The sequence below is a fragment of the Tiliqua scincoides genome, chromosome 2 (genome assembly GCF_035046505.1).
Source record: "Tiliqua scincoides isolate rTilSci1 chromosome 2, rTilSci1.hap2, whole genome shotgun sequence".
NCBI classification, from domain to species: Eukaryota; Metazoa; Chordata; class Lepidosauria; order Squamata; family Scincidae; genus Tiliqua; species Tiliqua scincoides.
Genome location: NC_089822.1, coordinates 114,018,597 through 114,039,692, shown reverse-complemented (window position 1 = coordinate 114,039,692; position 21,096 = coordinate 114,018,597). Strand labels below are relative to the sequence as shown.

Genomic DNA, 21,096 nt, shown 5'->3' with positions numbered 1-21,096 from the left:
TTCCATTTCCCTCTACTTCTTTTGGTTTTTTTGTTTTTTGGTAGGCAAATGTTTCCTGATGAGGTTTTTTTTGTGCCTGTGAAAGGTCTTTTGGGGGGGCCAGTAGAGATGGCTGAGGCCAGAAGAGGGTTGCTTGCCTAAGATCTACTGTTGAGTTTCTGGCTACTGTTCTTTCTCATGGGAAATAATACAAGTGCTGTGTGTTAACTCTTGCATTGGAAGTGGATTACTGCCCACAGAGCTCCCATGTAGAAGTTCAATGTGCAGTGTCAAGGGATACACCACCCTGGAATATACAATGTGTGCTCTCATTTTCTTCTTTCTGACACTTTGTTAGTGCTTTGTCAGGTTGTACCTGAACCTTTCTGATGCAGTGTTCTGATGCTGATGCAGTTTTCTCTGTCTCACATGGCTGCTGGATCTTACAATTTGCAAGTGTACACACTAAATTATGAAATAGGTTTTTTTTTTATTATTTTGGAAGTCAAATATGTGTTGAGGGGGAAGAATCCTGAACTCTGTTAAGCCAACGTAACATGCAGCTTGGAATGGCAACCCTGACAGTTTTATATATTTATTCTACCTGTTCTCTGGAGTCTAGTAAACCTGATTTAAAGGTTGTGCTCTTTATCTTCTGATCTGTGACTACAACCTAGTAACTTTAGTCTTTTGGTGCAGCACAAATAGAGGCTGTCCTGGAGATGTCACTGGAACAGAATTCCTGCAATGGGGTAATGATGGTGACATGAGGAGCCTAGCCCACAGTGTTGGTGTACTGCTACTAGCTCACATGATCAAGGCCCATGTGCCAGTAGGGAACTGGGCCTGAAACCACAGCCATCTGTGGGTGTAGCAGCCAAAGGAAAAGTTCTGGTCGTATTGTCTCTCTCGGCTGCTTTGGCTTGTAATGGTCATTAGTTGCTCTCCACACAGAAGTGATCCTGAGGATTAGCATCTGCTAAGCAATGCTGACCTTGATGCTGGCCTGCCACTGTTTGTTCATTTGAGGACACCACATGCCCCTGGGAAGCTCACAAGAAAGGGATAACAGAGATAGCCAGGCCTGTTCTTCTTTTCACACAGCTTCTTTTTAACACAGTTATACTTCTTCTGAAGACGGAAGATCCATTTTTGTCTATTGAAAAAATTAGCCTTCAGTAGTCACAGTTAGGGAGCTCTGGCATCCCAAGAGGCTGCTGGCCCATCTGTGTTTCACATTTTGATAGAGGGTAACGCAGAATGAAAGCCATTTGTGCTATGCCATTAGTAAAGTTTAATAGGAGATGCTCACATGCTTAAAAAAACAAACTTAAAAGCCATTTTTGCTGTCTCTGTTTGAAAATTGCAAGCTGATAGCTAGAATTGGCAGAATGTCAAGTAGCTCTTGGCAGCAGAACAAGAGATGCCAGCTTAGAGGAACAATAGGCTTTCTGTTTGTAAACTAAAGGCAGATGCCAAACACAGGAACTGTCCATTTTAGAAAACAGTTTGCAGTTAAAATCATTATTCTTTTAGGCTTTTTAAACCAAAGGACAAGTGTTATTGTTTTAGCTAAGAAGCCTTATATGTATATCATTATGTTTGCTTGCCTCCCACTTATTCTTCAATATTTTGAATAGTTTTGTCCCTAAAAGGTGTAACCAACATATATAGACATATAGGAGCTATTATAAGAAGTTTTAATTGCCTGATTTCATTAAAAAGGTTTAATAAAGTATAAAAGCCATTTTAGGTTAAAAGCATTGTCAGCCTCACAAAAAGCATAGACAGCTAATTTCTAGCTGAGGTCACAAAGTCTTACGTTGATGGCAAAGTAAGTTGCATCTCAAAGATAGATAAAGGCTCTTATTTGGCACCAGAAAGTGAGAAAACTGAAAGGTTAAATACCTGGACTTGCAACATTATGGTGGGAAGTCTTTGTAATACAGGGAAAAAGATTAGTTGACTAAGGTTTTGGCAGGTTGAAATAGGATTTCTTAGCTACGCAGGAGATAACAGAAACATCCATGAGAGAGTCCCTGAATGAGCAAAAAAAGCTGACAGAGAAAGCTGTAATTTGGTTGAAAGTGAATGAGAGAAAGATTCCTTAAAAGAAATCTTTCCTTATAATGAGAGTTTGGCTTGTTTTGTATTAATGTATATGGAAATGCACCACTATGCATCCCAAACAGGTTACAAATAGAATAAGGCATAAAGTAGGAGAAGGTCCAAGGGACCTTGCTTAACAAGGGTTGGCAGAAAGCCCCACAGTGTTTGCTGGGAACAGGAGGAATGACTTAAGAGAAGATAGCACAGATGGTTCTTGCAACAAATACAGGGTTGTTTCAATTAGTGTGCCAAGAGATAAAGGTCTGAATACTTGGCAAAAGGCCAGTTCTGAGTAAAAATAAGGTTACTGGTTGTTGAAAACTTTGAATTGTGTATGTTTAAATGTATGGTTTTGCCTTATTTGTAACTTGTAACTCACCAATCAAATGTCTAAGGCTATCTCCAGCCTATTAAAAGTAAAGCCTCATCTATGATGCCAAACCCCAGCCAATGAAAAGTTCATATGCCTCAAACAAAGGACCCAAAATGTAATAAAAGGGTCAGGTTCAGATTGACAAGGGCACTCAAAGCTTTGGACAGGAGTCCCTTGAGATGCCAGTTGCTGGCAACAAAATAAAGCTTGCAGATGATCACCACTCTTGCCTACTGAGTCTTGCTTTTGAACCTTGCAACACCTTGCAACAATTTGACAACCAAGCTGCAGTCCTTGCCAGCAGCTTTGACTGTATTGGCCTCTCTGACACATCAGCCGCATGCCCTTTCTTTTCTCAGAAGCAGGAGGAGTGCGATGAGGTGATGCCAGGAATAGACAGGCCTCCTATTAGCCACTATGGTAAAAGTTCTGCTCTGGGCCACCAGCTTGAATTTGGCTAGTGCTGAAGACAAAACCAGGTTAAATTTCAGTGCTTAACCTGAAACTTGTGTCTCATGGGCACATACATCCTTTGAAGCTTGCACAGTATAGAGCTGAAGGAAGAGGTCTGGATGTTTGCCTTGGTGGGTGGTGAAAGTTGGGATCTCTTTACACCCCAATGGGCTAAAGCTGAACTGGTAAAAAAGACCACTGTTATAACTGAAAGGGTTTGAACAGTATTTTTATGGAAGAGATAGCAAAGTACATATGATTATGGAGCAAATAAGGACACTAAACATGAAAATGACAAAACTAATATAAAGTCAAAGAATGCAATAAATGAGGATAACTGAACATTAGATTATCAAAGTAATAAATGAACTCGAAATGCACAATACAATGTGGCCAAATAATGCTGCTCTGCAAAAGTTCACCTAAACTTCTCCTGCCCTGTGCTTAAAGCCAAAAGCCTGTTGGATTAGTTTCAACCTGCAGTCTCAAATACATTCTCTGGGAAACAAGCCCACTGAATACTGAGAGATTTGGCCCTGAGCAATCCTGTGCAGAACTGCACTCTGTGTTCTGAACTTAACTCACAAAGCCAGCCTTAACTAGGTTAAAGGAAAATAATCTTGTTCATAGCCACCAGGCTTGCTTAATTCCCTCAGGGCTGATTGGTGGAGATATAGAAAGATCCTTTAGAAAACAGATCATTAATCAGCAAAAATAACTCCAGAATGCAATTTAGTGTACAAACATGTTGGGAGAACTGGTTTTTTGAGAAAAGGAACCCCAGCTATAGGTGGAAAAAATCTAAGAATAAATACCTCATTAAGGGATTTACTAAAAGAAAATAAAGGTGTTTCTGTGATCTTGGAGGGGCCAGGGAAATGCCAAGATTAAATGCAAAAATGACTGAAAAATAGGAGAAGAAAACAAAGCCTGCTTTTTCCTTTTGTGCTTATATCTTATATCCTTTCACTCAACTTCACCCCATTCCATATGTTTTTGCTTTTTCCCCATATTCAGTATCTATAAATTTCATATTGTGCATTTGTGTTCCCTGCATGTTACATTGGACACAACTCACTCTTAACAAAGTCTCCTGTCTTTTAAAAATTTGCTTTTATAGGAATTTACACTTGACTTTCTCAAGAGTTCTGTTGTTCAAGAAGAAACCACTATTTGTGTTTTTCTTTACTCAGGAGCCTCTCTTGTGCCCACTTCAGCATTTTCTAGCTGAGAAAATTAATCCATTCCACCTGATTAGGTCTCTGATTTACAGTTTTCCTTAAGAAACTAGCTTGCCTTTAAAGTGTAAAAGGACACACCCAGGGTCTTTCCAGGACCAAATTGCTAGGTGGGAGCTCAGATAATGTGCTCCATGTTTCTTAATCCTAGCTGATTCTCAGTGGTTTCTAGTGCATCAGCTTGCTCAGCAGCAGAGGCCACTGGTGTCATAGTTCACAACTACAAGCCAAGACCAATGGGTGACCAGGAAGGCAGGCAGGTGAAAGATGCAAGGGCAGGATGCTGACAAATCTTCTGTTGTATACATGTTTAAAGAGGTTGTGGTTTGAACCCTTCAGCCCTTGCTCAATTGTCCCCATTCAAAAACACAACATCAAAGCCTGCTTGCTGGCAAGAACTTTAACATTTTAGAATAATAGATCTCTTCTTCTCCTGTTCCTCCTCCTCCTCCCAGACCAGGGTTTCTGCATTCCTGTCCAGGAGATGGTTGCTGTGAGACTTGGAGCATCCAGTGATGCAAAGGAAGACTTGGGCCCTCCAGAGGATGAAAACTGTTTCACAGGTAAAGAGGGTGTGCCAAACCAGGAAATGTCATAGGAACGTGCACAACCAGTGGACATCACCTAGATCTCTTTCCAGCTGTCTGGTTTGGTCAGTCTAGTAGCTATGATGAGTATCTGACCAATCACCTGACCTTTCACTTTATAATGGTAGAAGAGGGGTGACAACAAGTAAAAATGTGTTTCTGCAAACTACTGGAGGCTTCCATTTGCTGTGAACTATAACTTCTTTACTCTATGAAAGTCATCTTTCTTGTTGTACTGTTCCATATCCTTATCTCTGCATGCAGAGATTGAGACTCTGAACATTGCCCCTTAATCAATCTTCCTTTCTCATTCCATGACCAGGAAAACACTGCCACAGGAGGAAAGTGCATGCACACTTCAGTTGCAGGATTTGCACCTCCCATGCCTTTTTAGTGTTGAGCTTTTCCCTCCTGCCTTTCTTATCCTTTCCAACTGTCTGGGTAAGACCCTACCCTGCTCAAACACGGCTCCAACAGGCTGGCTTCCCCTCTTTGGAGGCCAGCCACGCCTGTCAGGATGCAAAGCTTGCAACCAGTCTGGTCAGCATGGAGGCTCCTGAAGCTGCTGGCCAGTGTGGAGGTTGCTGAGGCGAAGCCTGGTTGGTGTGCCTGGTGGTGACAGCAGCAGCTTCTGGCTGTGGTGGGTCACAAGTTCACCACACATAAACCATGCAGCTCATGCTGCCACTGTGGGAGCCTGAGATCTATCACTTGGAGCTGGGGGCCAGAAACCAGGATCAGAGATAGGGACAAATAGGACAAATAGGGAGGGACAAATAGGGCAGCTTTAGTGGTGCACCTTTTGTGCTGGGGAGGCAGGGCTGACGACTGTATTTAAACTATCTATCTTGGCCAATAAGTCATGCTGAGTCTAGGGAAGGTACTGGTCCAGACTGGCCAGCTGCCAATGACCCTGCCAACAAGCTGAGGCTTGGGAGGAGGACTCAGGGTGCCATAACACCCTCCCCCAGCCATGTCCGAGGTCCTCACAAGACCTTTCCTAGGGTCTCCACTCCCCGGTCCTCTCCGCTCCCTAAGAACAGCCCTGCTGGATCAGGCCATAGGCCCATCTAGTCCAGCTTCCTGTATCTCACAGTGGCTCACCAGATGCCTCATGGAGCACACAAGACAACAAGAGACCTGCATCCTGGTGCCATTCCATGCATCTGGCATTCTGAGGTAAGCCACTTCTAAAATCAGGAGGTTGAACATACACATCAAGGCTTGTAACCAGTGATGGACTTTTCCTCCTGAAATTTGTCCAATCTCCTTTTAAAGGCATCTAGGACAGATGCCACCTCACACCTGCCTCATCAGCCAGCTGTGACCATGGAGTCTGATCATCATGGAGTTGGGATCACCCAGGTGGACAGCAACCAATCCTTCATGCTCTGTTAAGCTCTTTAATTCTTCTCCTCTTCCACAGTGTTCTTTATACAGCGGGAAAAGAAGTGTTGGCGCCTGGGGTCACTGGAGTTCACTGTTCCACCCAACTCTTGGCAAGCAGTACGCTGGGTGAATGCCCTGCAGGCCTGGATTTGCCACCATGGTCAGTTCTTAGGATGGCTGTGTGGAAAATTTCTGGGAGCTGTATGGGAGAAGGTGTTCTCCTTAGGCTAGGTCTTAAAAACCAGAGTTGAGTTGCCATGGTGATAGAAGGCAATATCTTAATGGGCTTCCACCCAAAAAAGGGGCTTGGACCTTCCTAATTCTGTGTGTGTGGCTAGTCATTAGTAAGGAAAAAGGCTCTTTCCCTGTTATCAGAAGAATTCTTTATCAGTTGGTATATGGGTGAGTCCTGGTGCTGTAAATGCACCTTGCTTCACTATAGTGGTTTGAATTGATACCCACTCTTCCCCACCTCTGGGATTGTTTGGAGTTTCCAGGAATGGACATCAATGTTTGGAGTCTCCAGGAATGGACATCAATCTACTGGAGTGATCCTGCAATTTTAAATGGGGCCCCCAGAAATTTCCAACATTACATCATGGAACCGCCAGGAATAGTTTCAGTCAGAATTGGCAATCCTGTTCCCCCACATTATGAGAGTAAGGGTGCAATCCTATCCTGCACTGGAACAGGCAAGCCAGGATAGTGGCCATAAGCAGCTCAGCCACATTTCCCCTTACCTCCGGGTAAGGGCTGCTGGCCCCTATGTGTCTCCTCAGACTTGCGCTACCTCTTGAGGTGGCACATATCCAAGGAGAGTGGAGTGACTTGAAGTCGCTCCGTTCTCCCTGGGAATGGGGGTTGGGATCCGGCATAACTGCCAGATCCCAGCCCCGCCTCCGACTCCCTGCTCGCCCGCCCACCCCTGGGGCCTGCCCGCCTCCTCCCCGCCTCCTCCCTGCCTACCTTTTCAGCTGAGCCGATGCAAGCATCTGAGAGGAAGCCGGCGCGGAGGCTCATGTCAGCCTCTGCAGGCCAGCATTTCTCAGAGTGCCAGCCTGGTTTCCTCTCGAGGAGATTCCTCCTGGGGACCCTGCTAGGGGCTTGCACCGGCCCAAATACGGGTCTGGATTGCGCCCTATATCTTGTTTGCTAAATAGAACATCTATGTTTAGAGGCAGTTTCTTACTAATGACCAGTTGCTAAGGGGGCAATAGTGTGGAGGCTGACTGTCTTCAGGCCTCACTTAGGATTTCCCAGAAGCCTCTGGCTGCCCACTCTGGGAAACAGGCTGCTGGATTTGATGGATCTTGACCCTGATTTGGTAGGTCTTACAGTCTTATGCCTTCCCTCCTGCTCCTCCAGGTATCACACGGCCCAAGAGCCTCCTTGTCTTCATCAACCCAGCCGGGGGGCGCAAGAGGGCGGTAAAAATCTACCAAGCTCAGGTGGCCCCACTCTTTGCCCTGGCTGGCATTCATGTTCAAGTTGTAGGTGAGTTCCATTCCCTCCAAAGTGGGGGTCTCCCTATTCCAAATGGCATGACCCTGTCTCTCTGCTTGGTCCCTCTATTTCTCCAGCTCTGTAATAATTGGCCTCTGCCTTTCTCTTCCACACCAGAGACCTGCCGAGCAAGTGAGGCTCGTGACTACATCCTACAACAAGACCTCTGCAGCTTTGAAGGGTAAGGACATTGTGGATGGATCTTGCCTGCTTCTATTTATCTTGCCTTCTAATGGTCTTCAGACCTCTTGCTTTGATTGCTTGCCAGTCCTATCCAAAGAATCCAGATCAGTCTGCTGCAGACCAGAAGCAGTAAAGAAAATGCTTGCAGAGCAAATAACGGCCAGTGACTCAAGCAAGTGAGCCAAGCTATTTGTTGAAGAGGAAGGGAGAAAAAGTAATCTCCATCTAGTGTCCCTAGCCAGCTACACTTGGAGGAAACTATCTACCTGAAGGGAAATATGGTGCTCAAACTCCACCCTCTGAGAATCAGTTTATGCCTGCGGTTTTCAAACTCTCTGGGAATTTGAAAACCGCAGTAAGTCCTTGTAAGGGAGGGGAGGGAGGCAGTGGGGGTGGGGGGAAGGCAGCGGCACGATCCCCAGGATTGCGCCGCTAAGGGGGGTTGCAGAGACTGGGATGTACTTGGCAATCCCTGCAGCAGCCTTCCTAGTGTGCAGGGAGCCCTGCATGAGCATCTGCAGAGCTCCTCAGCCTTCCAGAAGTGATCGCTCCACTTCCGGTTTTGCGGGAGTACGTCCCAGTCCCTGCAGCCCTCCTTAGCGAAGCAATCCTGGGGATTATGTCACTGCCTTCCCCCCCTGCCCCCACCCCTTAAGGGGGCAGAGGCCAGGGCCTTCAGGCTGGGGCATCATGACGCCCCAGTTTCAATACTACTGGTTTATGCAAGCAACCACTGCTTGACTGGTCAGGACTAAAAACAGAGATTTTTATTAAATTGGGCAAACGGGTAATGTGGAAGAGTTACTCCCACAAATGTAATGTTGTGGTTCATGGGTAGTAGACCTAAAAGTCTTCAACCGTCGTCATCTGAGCTAATATTGTGTTGGGTGCAACTTTGTACCACTCGCCATCCTAACAGCTGTGGTGTCTGCCAGTGCCTCCAAATGAAGTGAGGGTGAATGGGAGAGTCCTGTGTGTATTTAATCAGGAGGGATCTTTTTAACCCCAGGTGACCACAAAGGAGGTACTGTCAGTCCTCAATTAACTTGCCCAATTTTTTCCAAATTGCACAGGCTGGTGAGCGTAGGGGGTGATGGCACCTTCAATGAGTTGATGCATGCCTTGATTGACCGGACACAGGAAAAGGCAGGGATCTCGAAGGATGTCACTGGTGGGGAGCTCCTGTCCCCCAGGCTCCGCATCGGCATCATACCAGCAGGTGGGAATAAGGGTCCTGGGTGCTGGAAAGAAAAGGGTTCCCTTGAAAACTGAAGACCAGATTGGTTGTGAAGCCCAAGAAAACTGAAGGCTTTTGGTGGGGGGGGGGCGGAGTGATGGGTTCAAAATCCCCACTCAGTCATGAAGTTCACTGAATAATTTGGGGCCAGTTGCACACTCTCAGCCTAGCCTAGCCTATCTCGCAGGGTTGTGAAGACGAAATGGGAAAAACACAAAAATAAGGTATCCTGCTCTCAGCTCCTCAGAGGAAGGGCAGGACATAAATGGGATGAAATCCCAGCTGGGTTTTGAGTGGAGGCAAACAATATTTTCTTCCCTAACCATCTCAGGTTCTACAGACTGTGTCTGCTTTGCAACTGTGGGAACAAATGATCCTGTCACTTCCGCTCTGCACATCATTATAGGTATTTGCTTTCTCTTTGCTTCAATTACTCTGTGGTTCAGGTCCTTAAGCTCCTGAATGAATAGGACAAATTGAAACGTGCTGTGTCAGTGGACTTGGGAGAAAATCCTCCCAAGATGGGGGAAGAAATTGAAGATCCTCCCTGGAAGGTGGAAAATCCCATTTCCTCCTGCTTCCACTAAAGTGGAAGAACTGAAAGGCCATCCTGTTTGGGCTAGATCAAGACAAGCATCAAATGGGCTGGCAGGGGGAAGCAGAGAGGGGCTCGTGTGCCTCTTTTCACACATGCTTTGAGTGCCCTCCTTCCTCTTTTTTTTTTGGGGGGGGGGTGAATGTTGCACCTGCAAGTTCAGAGCAGATCAGGCTCATAACAACATAAGAGTTGCATTGGATCAGGCCAAGGGCCAGTCTAGTTCACAGTGGCCCACCAGGTGCCTCATCTCACACTGAAGACCACAAGATTCCTGTATCCTATTTCCATTCCCTTGCATCTGGCATTCAGAGGTAAGCTGTTTCTAAAACCTGGAGATTACATTTAGTCATCATGGATTATAACCTTTTCCTTCATAAATCTGTCCAATCTCCTTGAAAAGCATCTTTCAAGGCATCCTGTGGCAAGGAATTCCACAGATTATGTACTGGGCAAAGAAATATTTTCTTTTGTTTGTTCTAACTCTCCTGCCTTTCAATTTTAGTTGATATCATCTGGTTCTGGTGTTGTGCTAGAGGGAAAAGAACTTCCCTCTAGCCACTGTATGCATAATTTTATATACCTCAATCATGTTCTGCCTTCCCCTCCCCCCCTGCATCTTTTCTCTAGATAGACCAGGAGTGTCCGAACACCGACCCGGGGACCATTTGTGGCCCTTGGGGACTCCCAATCTGGCTCTTGGGGAGCCCCCAATCTCCAATGAGCCTCTGGCCCTCCTGAGACTTGCTGGAGCTTGTGCTGGCCCGACGCAACTGCTCTCAGCACGAGGGTGACTGTTTGACCTCTTGCGTGAGCTGTGGGTTGAGGGCTCCCTCCATTGCTTGCTGTTTTACATCTGTGATGCAGCAGCAGCAGTGAAGGAAAGGCCAGCCTTGCTTTGTGCAAGGCCTTTTATAAGCATCGAGCTACTGCAAGACCTTCATTCATTCATATAAGTTCCATCTATAATATATTCATTTATGTGAATTTATTCAAATTTGAAATGTAAATCGATCCCCCCCAGCCTCCGACACAGTGCCAGAGATTATGTGGCCCTCCTGCCAAAAAGTTTGGGTACCCTTGCTCTAGACTGATGAGCCCCTAACACTATAGGCTTTTTTATAAGGGAGGTGCCCCAGCCTACTAAAGTTGGTTGCTCTCTTCTGCATCTTTTCCAGTTCACTAGCTTTGTCCCGTCCCCCTGTCCCCCGTATCTGTGGGGGATACAATCCTGCTGCTACCACAGGTACCAAAAACCACAGATTGCTCCAAACCCTGTACAGTACTTACAGCTGCTCCATGCAAGCTTTTCAAACTGCTTGCTCTTCGCACTTGGAGGACAAGCACTAAGAAGTGCTCATAAGCAGGCATGAAGAGGAAGCTGCAAATGCTCTCCAAAAGTTTGGAGGGCTGCAACACTGTCTCCTCTGACAGCAACAATGGCAGAAGCGACAGAAACAGGAAGCAGCAAGCACAGGAGATGGCAACAGGAGAACTAAAAAAACCAAAAAGAGTCGTTGGTGCAAAAGGGGAGAATTTGTGAACCATGGATAACTGAAACAGCAGAAACTGTGTCTGCAGATATGGGACAACTGTATTTCCTTTTTGAGATCCAGCAGCCAGAACTGGACACAATACGCCAGACATGGCCTTGCCATCCATTTGTATAGTGGCATAATATGGGTTGTTCAGGGAGGGGTAGTACCTCTGGTGTAGGTGCATGTTGTGCCCTTTTAGGGCAGCTCATCCACCTTTGGTTCCTACCTGTCACTCGGCTCTCACCTGTGGCTCCCAGTAGCTGTAACATGCGCAGCGGCCGCACCCCGGGCAACAGCTTCGACAGGCTGGCCAAACCAGGTTGAGGGTAGCTGTTGGGTCATTGACCTTCGGCTAGATTGGGACTTGTCTATCCTGAGCATGTGAAGACAGACTCACACAAGTCTGTCTTCACATTGAGTGGATTGAGTGGATTGAGTGGATTGAGTGGAGGAAACCTACTAGAATAGGATCAATGGACACGAAGGCGGTTTCTGCAAGCGACGTGGTACACTAAGAGCATGGCAAGACACGAAAGACAAGTCAACCACTGCGCCCAGCCCATCTCTAACCGTCTCAACTTTTGTCCTGCCATTGGAGCAAGATGGAATCTGGGAAGAGAGAGTGAGGCTGACTATGTGCACCTTTCCCTCAATTTAATCCAATTCATGCGCAAGTCTTGACATCCCAGATGTCACCCCTGGGGGCTCTGAGATAAGAATAGGCCCTCGGTTTGGCTGTACTTGTCGTAAGAGGTGACTAAACAACCACCGGGTAGATGGGACTCATTAGCCTGGGAAGGCAGCTCATCTGAGAGAAGGAAAACTCTGATCCCAAACCTCCACTGCCTTGTGGCTACATCCAGTTATGGAAAAGGCTTCAGGAGTCAACCTCGAGGCAAAATCCGGAGCCGGAGTCCCTGAGGCAGTTCATGGCTGAACACAGTCACGTTCTGGCAACTCCTGCGACGCCGCTGGAACCAACTGTATTGGCTTCTGCCTTTCCACTGGACCATTTCAGCGACGTGGAGAGGGGGGATTTGCTGCATGTGAAACAGTTTATCCTCCATATCTACTTTACCCAGGCTTCGCGCACTGGAGAGGACACTCTGTTCCAGAACCACCACTCAGAGCGCGATACCATAGTCTTCAGAGACTGAAGGATGCCAATCAATCATCAGATAATAAAATTGGCTGTTTTATTCTATGTGCTCTGTTTCTTCGCGAGGAATACGAACCCAACAGAGCAATCTTCTCCATGGACAGGGATGTTGCCTCTCTCTTCCTAGCAGAAAGTGGGAAAAAGTATGTTCTCTTCTAGTGGGTCCTTAGCAAATGGTCTCTATGCTTCTCAGGGGACAGTCAGCCTCTGGATGTCTGCAGCATTTGGCATGAGAGGAATCTTCTCCGCTATTCGGTCTCCCTGGTTGGTTATGGCTTCTATGGTGATGTGATGCGTGCCAGTGAGAAGCATCGCTGGATGGGGCCAGCACGATACACTTATGCAGGTATTTGGTGCAGGTAGCTGAGATAAACTGCATCAAGCTGGATGGGAGGCCAAGCTGGCAGGGAATGAATTTTAGTTTTACAATGTTAATTGTATCAGGCTTAAGGTGGATCTTGGGCTTGGGCTTGGTCAAAGGTAGGCCTGGCCAGCATGGATGATACTGATTTCTAAAGTCTGCTTTATTAGTAGTCTTTGTCAAGTCAATCAACTTTGCAACCCTTAGGGAGGTACCTTTTTGAAAATAAGAGCCATAAACTTCTAATTTATGGAATTTTTTTAAAAAACAACTTTTTCTTATTGGTGAATATAATTAGGAAACAATACAGTTAGGAAAAACAATAATACAATTGCTGAAAAAAAATAACAAAGGTAAAGTGAAGACTAAAGGGGGGAGGAGTTTTTTTTAAAGGAGTATATGTTTATGTGTGTAAATAAGGAAATGTACAAACAAACATGGCCGTAAATAAAATTGATATTAATATATAGCCTATACAAACATTTTGGACAGCCCGATCCTAACACACAATGGAACAAACAGGCCAACTGGCTGCTATGCAACTCGGAGTAAGGGGAATTCTCCTTACCCTGTGTCATGTGGCAGCTGCCCCAATGGGCACTGAAATCGGTGGCGCAGATCCAAGAAGCCCAATGTAAGGCTGGGCTGCTCAAGAGGGGGATTAGGATCATGGTATCCTATAGGATCATTCTATAGGGCCAGGCAGAGGAGAGGCTGTCTGGGCAACCCCCCTTCCCCAGAAGAATACTGAACCTCAGGGACTCCTGTCAAAATCACTGTCATAGTAGTATCTGCAGAACAAAGAGGCATGACAATCCCCTGTACCAGGGACCACGCACACCAAGGGTTAGAATATAATCCATTTTATTGAAACAAAAAAGGATTTAAAAAGAAAAATGACAAGTTGAGAAAATGTGGGATGCAATGAGTTAATGTATAAACTGCTATGGGGTGAACATGACTGCAAATGATCAGTAGATGGTGCTCCAGCTACCAATCTTCTGCTGTTGGGAAGTGGCAGAACAAATGACAACAGAAAATGAACATAACTATTTCCTAATGTGTCTCTAGTCTTTCCCTGTCTTACCTATCTGCGTTAGCTGCAAAGCAGCATCTTCAGCATCTCTTTGCACTTGCTGCCTGTGAGTAGATGCTTCTTTCCAAGGCTCCCAGTGTATGAGCTCTTGGGCAGCTGAAAATGAAGTTTTGTTCTCCCCTCTCAATTTCAGGTGGGCTTGTGTTTTTGCATTGTCCTATAATGATGTCACCGGTTTGCCTGGTGTATCTGTCTCTTCCTCCTGGAGAACTGGCGGAATAAACATTGGGTCAGCAGGCTCATTCCTGACTTGAAGGAAAGGTCCTCTCTCACCCCCTCCCCCTCCCCATGGCTTATGGCATCTTTGCCAAACAAAAGGACAAGGGCTGCTGCTCCTAGCAGCTGAAACTTGCCCTAAATATGAGACAGTAGACAGAAAATGCACAGAAAGAAATAGGGGAACCTGGGGATTCATCCGAGAATTTTTATGTTCATTAAAAGCTGCAATTCTTAGGATTCTGTGATGTTGAATTATTTCCAAATCCATATGGACTAGTGTGTTGTTTCTTTTTATAGCTCTCCATGCTTTTTTTCCCTCCCCAGGAGCCCTAGCAGTGTTGAGCAACCGTAGCTATGAAGGCACAGTGGAGTTCCAGCTGGCAGGCACAGAGAAGGCCAACCCACGGGATGACACACGCTGCTGGTCAGGGTAATTGTGAAATAAATGAAGCCTGGCTGGGTGGGGAAAGAGGGTGCAACACCATAACACTGTCTCTCTGTTTGCAGTTGCATGATTTGTTCAGAGTCTAGCCAATATCTGTTGAGTACAAGCAATGAACAGCAGCTGTCAGAAGTGGATGGATGCACAGGTGAGACAGCTGGACATCAGGGCTATTGTTCCCTGCATGAGCTCCATGCAGTGCAAAGCTTGACAAACTGGAAGTCTGGTGATGACGTGAAGTCTTCATCACTGAATGTTTAGAGGTGGTGCTGTGATGCTATGGGGAGTGCAGACCACTTACTTGGATCAGGACTGAAATTTTTGTACTTCTCAACTGAGTTGGATCAGATTCAGCATCTAGACCTGCCATCCTGCTTATAACACAAGCAGAACTTGGATCTGGGGGCCCTGCCCTCCTGGATGCCAGTGCCAGCTGCACCCATTTCTGACTTGGTCAGACCTGTCTTAGTCTCCTCTTGTCTGGATTATTGCAGTGCACTCCACATGGGGCTACTGCTGAAGCCAACTTGGAAGTTAAGCTGGTGCAAAGCATAGTCACGAGAATATCAACAGTTATGAGATATGATGGTCACATCCATCATATGGTCTCATGTGATGGTCATGCTACATCAGTTTTGGCTGCCAGTCTTTCAGGGTGCAATTCAAGGTGCTGTCTAAAGCCCTAAATGGCTTGGGACCAGAATACCTGATGTGAATCTACTAATGTCCTAATGTCTTCTCAGGAGGCCCTCTTGCATCAGAGGTGTGGTCAGAGGATCTTCTTGCTGGCAGCCCTCTCTCTGTGCAACTCCTTCTCAAGGGAGGTTTGCTGTCTTTCTCCCCCTCCTTTTAGGAAGTGGCTAAAGAGCCTTTTGTTTTCTGTTTGTTGCATTGTTAACTTTTAAATGCGGTGTTCTTAATTTTTTGCATTTATGGTGTTTTGTGTTCTTTGGGCAACAGGTGGGATACAAAACTCTTTATCTAACTCAAAATGCAGAATCGGGACAGGGGTTAGCTCCTACTCTGCCCCTTTTTGTTATAACCATTTGAGAGACATTCCTGTACCAGAATGAATACAAGAGATCATAAGGTGATTACATGCATGAATTCAGTTGAAGTGCCCCACCTTGAAATGCAAACTCTGAGTCAATTATTTAAAAGTCATCCTGCCCTTTGTGAATGAACAGGGCCTAGGAGAGGGGGGTAAAGGGGGTAATTTGGACCTAGGCTTCAAAGACTATTGTGTCTGTCAGCACCCTCCCCCTTCCTTATTTTGCCCCCCATTCTGCCATTGTCCCCCTCCCCCTTTGGGAAGGGGCCTAGAGGAAAATTTGTATCCCCTGATAAAATTCCTCCCTGTGTGTGAAAATGTATGAGCAGCTTCCTGAGAATCTCTACTTCCCTTTAAAACAGGTTTTTACGCGTATTGAGACAAAGCAGGTTTTTAGTCCTTGACAAAGTTAACGTGGCAGATTTCTTGTAAGGATAGTAGTTAATTGATAGTAGTAATTAACTTGATAGTAGTTAATTAAGATTAGCTACATCAACTTCATAGTATGCAATCTGTATGGAAAATATATTGTGAAATCTTGCAGATCAGAGGTTGTGGGGGAAGCTTAAGTTCTGCTCTGTGACTAGCGGAAACAACAAATTATGCAAAATACAAGAGTAATAGAAAATTGGAGAAATGTGTATTTGCATAATTTATACAGGTTGCAGAACTGAACTTTCTTTGGTGTAGGAAATGAATTCCTCAAGTGCAGAATTAGAGATTTTTAATTTTAGCCTGGAGCGCACAGCAGACCTGACTACCCCCAGCCCAGGTCAGTGGCCAGATTCAATTCAGGATAGAATTCTTACTCCTTTTCATCATCATCATCATCATCATCATCATCATCATCATCATTCATTTATTATGGTCAGTGACCAGTATACTTACTCCTTTTAAGAGATTGGAGGTAAGGCGAACCTGATCATAGCTTTTCCTTCCATGGCTAAGGTAGAAGTACCAGCTACCAACATCTGCCTGTCTTGGTGTTTCATGCATGAGCTCATGGAGTATAGTGGCTAAGAATGGGAGCCAGGAAGTCCCTGGTTCTAACTTCACCTCTGCTACAAAATTACTGGATGGCCTTAAGTTAGTCAATCATTGTCTCTTAGCTTTGTCCCTCCCACTTGTAATGTTGGTGGCCTGTGTTACAGGGGTGCTGGAAAGATTACTGAGTAATGGATGTTCAAAGCACTTTGCAATTAAATTGGTATAGAAATGCTTGGTATTTGTACATCATTAGTACATGTACAGCAAGGATGACAACCCTAGGCTTGGCTTACCCACTATGCTAATTTCCAGCCCAAGCATGGTCCAAGCACTATCCTCCCCGTGTAAATTTTGTATGTCAATTTTTTGCTTCCTTGGGGTCCTTCCCTTTTAGACTTCAGAAGCAGGCTAAGGACAGCACAGTAGTGGTCTCTCCCTTGGATTGCTCTTTGACCCTGCAAGTACCATACTAGTAATGCAAGTAAATGCAAAGTAAATACATGCAAGTAAATGAAACGAAGTGGTCCTGACAACCTTAATTTATGGGTGATGGTAGGGACCATGGGGAGTCGGTTTCTGAGCACAACAAACTACTGTTCAGTACCAAATGCAGCCACAAGAGGGTATAGCTTCCCCATTACAAGTAAGTTTAGCCCTCAATATATAAGAATTGCCTGTTCTAGAGTGTGGGTAACAGTAACTGTTACCCTGCACATGCCCAATCTCATCTGATCTTGGAAGCTAAGCAGGGTCAGGCCTGGTTAGTACTTGGATGGGAGACTGCCTGGGAATACTGGGTGCTGCAGGCTTATACCAGTCTTTCGAGACTGAAGGTTGCCAACCAGTGTGGGTGTGTTTGAATCTCCCATCACAAGAGCTTATTAATGAGCCAGGGCTTAACTCTGAAAATAATGTGTAAATGCCAGGGCTTGGCATATGTAGTAGTAATAAGAGCTCCTTACTTCATTCCTGAATAACCACAGCCTGCTTCTGCCCAGGCTGGAAGATTGCTGGTGGGGGGGGGTGCCCTTGAACATTTTTCTGGCATACTTTCCAGGTAGCTCCTACAGATCATGTGTTTATGGAAGATGATGCCCTAACAAAAATTACCGAATATTCCTACCTGCACTCCTGTTTCTTCTGCAGATGGTGAATGGCAGCAGGTTCAGGGCCGTTTCCTTGCCATCAATGTGACCTGCATGAGCAGTGCCTGCCCCAAGAGTCCAGAGGGTCTCTCACCCTGCGCCCATCTGGCTGATGGAACAGCTGACTTGATCCTGGTGCGTGAATGTTCAGCATTGTCCTTCCTGCAGCACTTGAAGCGGCACACAAATTGCTCAGACCAGGTATGTAAAGCACTCAGGAATGAGCTTCCCACCCAGTTCCTCATTCAATTGAGCTAATTCTAAAAGGTCAAGTCAGAGAACTTGAGTGGTGTTTTCTCCTTCATAATAAACAATGGATCAGACCACATTCTGCATGTGGGCAGTTCTTAAAAACCTCAAAGTGTGAGTGTGAGTGTGAGAATTGTTGCTCCAGCACTGAGGGGCCCCAATTGGTTTATAGCAGACTTCTCTTATAGAATTTCTTTTGGTGAAAATTCAGGGCTTCAAACAGATTTGAAACTGCTGGGCAGTGCACAAAGGGATCTGAGAACATCACTTCAGCAGCAGGTAGCTTACAGTTTTGCTGGAATGTAACGCTTAGGCAAGAGTTCTTGCCTTTCTAATTAGGTAATGAAATTTCTCTTCCATCATCCTACAGGGGCCAAATCTGAGGTGAAATGGGAAGAGACACTTGAATGTAGGGGCCAGCATCTTGCATTATTATTGTCTCTGCCTTGACCAGTATTCTCCATCTCTTCTTAACTTGAGAGACTTGAGAACACCCCCACATTCAAACAGTGAGGCCCCAGATGCTCATAGAAGGGCTTCCAAGCTTTGAGGAGCCATCACTCAGTACCAGGTTGCGAGGTACAGAAGGTTCCAGAACAAACATCTAGCATCTTTCCCTGCTAAGACTGTGGCTGCTGAGCAGATCCACTAGTATCTTGTTGCAGGTGCACCATGGTCTGTCTGACTGTATAAGGCTGTTTCATAGGGAACGTCCTCAGTGACAAGGGAGAGGTTAGCAAGTGGGTTTTGATTGCCGTTATATGCCCTGAGCTTCAGAGCAGAATGGCTCAACCACTAAGAAAATTATGTGTTTCTCAGTTTGACCTGCCCTTTGTGAGTGTGTACCGAGTCCGAGCTGTCCGGTTCAGCACCTCAAAGGTAGAGGATTGTGAGGATGGAGAGTCAGCTGCACGCAAACGGGAAGGTCTCTGTGTGGGGCTGTGCCAGCAAGAGCCACCTGCCAGCTGCTGGACCTGTGATGGTGAGATCTTGAATCACACAAACATCAGCATCAGGTAGGTTGTCTCATTGATCAGCCAAGATTCTACCCTCCCACCCCCCTCCTGTGGGACCTAGTGCCTAGGTCTCAGACACAGAGAGCCCCTAAAATGTAAGGGCATTCATTGCTGGGGCCTGAAAGCTGCCTGTTTGCCAATGAAATCTTCTAAGCCTTCTGGGCACTTGTGCAGTGGTAAAGTTTTGAAGCAGAGGAGATCGTTATGATAGTCCTTTAACACTTTACTAAAGACAAAAAGAAAAAAAATCCATTTACGTAATAAAATCTAGTCTTTCCAGAACAGGCATTTGCAGGAAGATTAGAATGCCAAGCTTGTGGGGAGAGGCAGCACCAAAACTCACATCTGTGCATGGTGTGCAAATATCTATCTCAAAATAGAGCAAACCAGAGCTGTATATCTCTTCCTACTGAGGGATATCTTATCTGCCAGCTTGTTTCTCTTCCATGGGGTGGGGGATGACAACACCTGACCCACTAGGTGTCCAGTGGCACATCCTGCCCTATCCCATCTGGCTTATTTTTGCTGTGATTGTGCCAATGTTTCTTTGCCTCCTGCTGCTCCACTGGCAGTATGCAGGCACTCAGAAATAGGATCTCCTTCACTGGCTCATTCTACTGATGCCATTTGCAATCTGGCTCTACTGGAAGTGGGGCATGTGTTGTTTTGGCACCTCTACTTTTAGGAACTGTGGCCTAGTGCTAGCACAAGCAGAGTAGGAGCTACAGATGCTCAAGGCAGTCTAAGGGATACTAGAGGTCATTGCTGACACTGTTCCATCTGTCAGTGTTCCTGCTGACCCACTCTTCCCCATTCTCTTTTCAGAGTTCATGGACAGCTCATCCATCTCTTTGCACGTGGTATTGAGCAACTGCCCTGCATGTCATAGCATGAGAGACTGAGTGGAGGGGCAACAAAAAGGTGTAGCTGCTGTCCGTGATTGACAGTGCCTTGGACACAGGACAGCTACTATTGGAGCACTGAATAGAATACTCAGAGGAACAGTCTGCTGTAACCCATTTATGGAATGCCAGCTTCAAGGGAACATTGAAGGGAATGTTCCCAGGGAACCTACCTGCCTCTAAAGAGCAAGATACCAAAGGCAGCAGTTGTTGTGTGTCATGAATAAGTACATTTAGGCCTAGGTTGGCAGTAGAAGCCTGAACCGAACTAAGCCAGGTAACTGAGGAGTTGCTAACAGTTCCCAGCTGCAAGAATGTGAGTAGATAAACAAAAGGATTGTTGTCTCTCCTTTGCTGGCCAGAAAGGACAGATAACAAGAATTACAACCCATTGGAATGTTTAGCACCTTAGCAGACAGAGAGGCACCTTATCAAGCATGATGTAGTGCAGCTGTGGATCTCCAGTTGGGAGGGGTAAGAATTGGGAGGAGTTAGCAACCAGGCCAAATTCGAGAAGGTTCTGTTCCGCAAGGGTCTGATTGGACAGTCTAAGTATGAAGTCACCTCAGTACTATTAGCATAAGAAATATAATAATGAGTGCCCAAGGGGTGTGTCCCGTTCCTTCTTGAACAGAGTTTTAGGTGCAACATCCTGCATGCTTGTGAGCTCCATTGTCCACCATGGGCACCTGGCCTCATAGGTAGCTCTGGAGCTAAGAGATCTACAAGAGTAACTGACCCAGGTGAGAGATAGGGATAATAGAGATAGCCAGCTAGCTTTGTTATGTTGCTAGATGTTTATGCCTCTAGCATTTACTGTAACCTTAATAAACTAAAATCTCTTTTACCAAGTTGTTGTCTGTTGGGGACAAAGGTTCAGAATCCTGCCTAGCCGTTCAGCAAGCTACCAAGTGCTCATTGAGGTCTAGTAACTTGAGGACTGAAGCTTTAATTGGAGAAATTGCTCAGTGTCTGCAAAGGATAGAATTAAGCCTAGAGGGTCTCAGTGTCCCTAGACTGAGACACTGGCAGTACTACTGAGCAGAGGGGCCTTGAGAGCTTTAGGGTTTGAGAACCAAGCACCCCAAACCCCCCTAAGTTTACAACATTGTGCCACATGGGGAATTAAACCTGCTGTGCAGGTTCCATACCCCAGTGTCACCTACTTTTGCATCAACTGCAATCGTGCCAAAATAAATGAAGAGCTAATTCTGCCTGCTGCTGTTGATATGCAGAGAGAGGAATCTCTTCCTTCGACAGTTCTAAAGAAACACAAGGAGCAGAG

General features: G+C 45.8%; 1 protein-coding gene and 1 pseudogene across 1 annotated transcript in view; both read left to right on the top strand.

Annotated features, from left to right (window-relative positions):
• The window catches only part of LOC136641991 (ceramide kinase-like), a 30,276-nt gene extending 10,478 nt beyond the window's left edge, over positions 1–19,798 (top strand). Inside the window, exons 3-14 of the mRNA XM_066618145.1 lie at positions 4,608–4,715; positions 6,166–6,288; positions 7,494–7,622; positions 7,749–7,812; positions 8,888–9,033; positions 9,383–9,457; positions 12,537–12,689; positions 14,344–14,449; positions 14,527–14,609; positions 17,646–17,845; positions 18,713–18,909; positions 19,735–19,798. Coding sequence (XP_066474242.1) covers positions 4,608–4,715; positions 6,166–6,288; positions 7,494–7,622; positions 7,749–7,812; positions 8,888–9,033; positions 9,383–9,457; positions 12,537–12,689; positions 14,344–14,449; positions 14,527–14,609; positions 17,646–17,845; positions 18,713–18,909; positions 19,735–19,798 — 1,448 coding nt within the window. The remainder of the gene's footprint in view (positions 1–4,607; positions 4,716–6,165; positions 6,289–7,493; positions 7,623–7,748; positions 7,813–8,887; positions 9,034–9,382; positions 9,458–12,536; positions 12,690–14,343; positions 14,450–14,526; positions 14,610–17,645; positions 17,846–18,712; positions 18,910–19,734) is intronic.
• Positions 17,192–17,308, top strand: LOC136642540 (5S ribosomal RNA; annotated as a pseudogene).
• Positions 19,799–21,096: the final 1,298 nt, after the last annotated feature.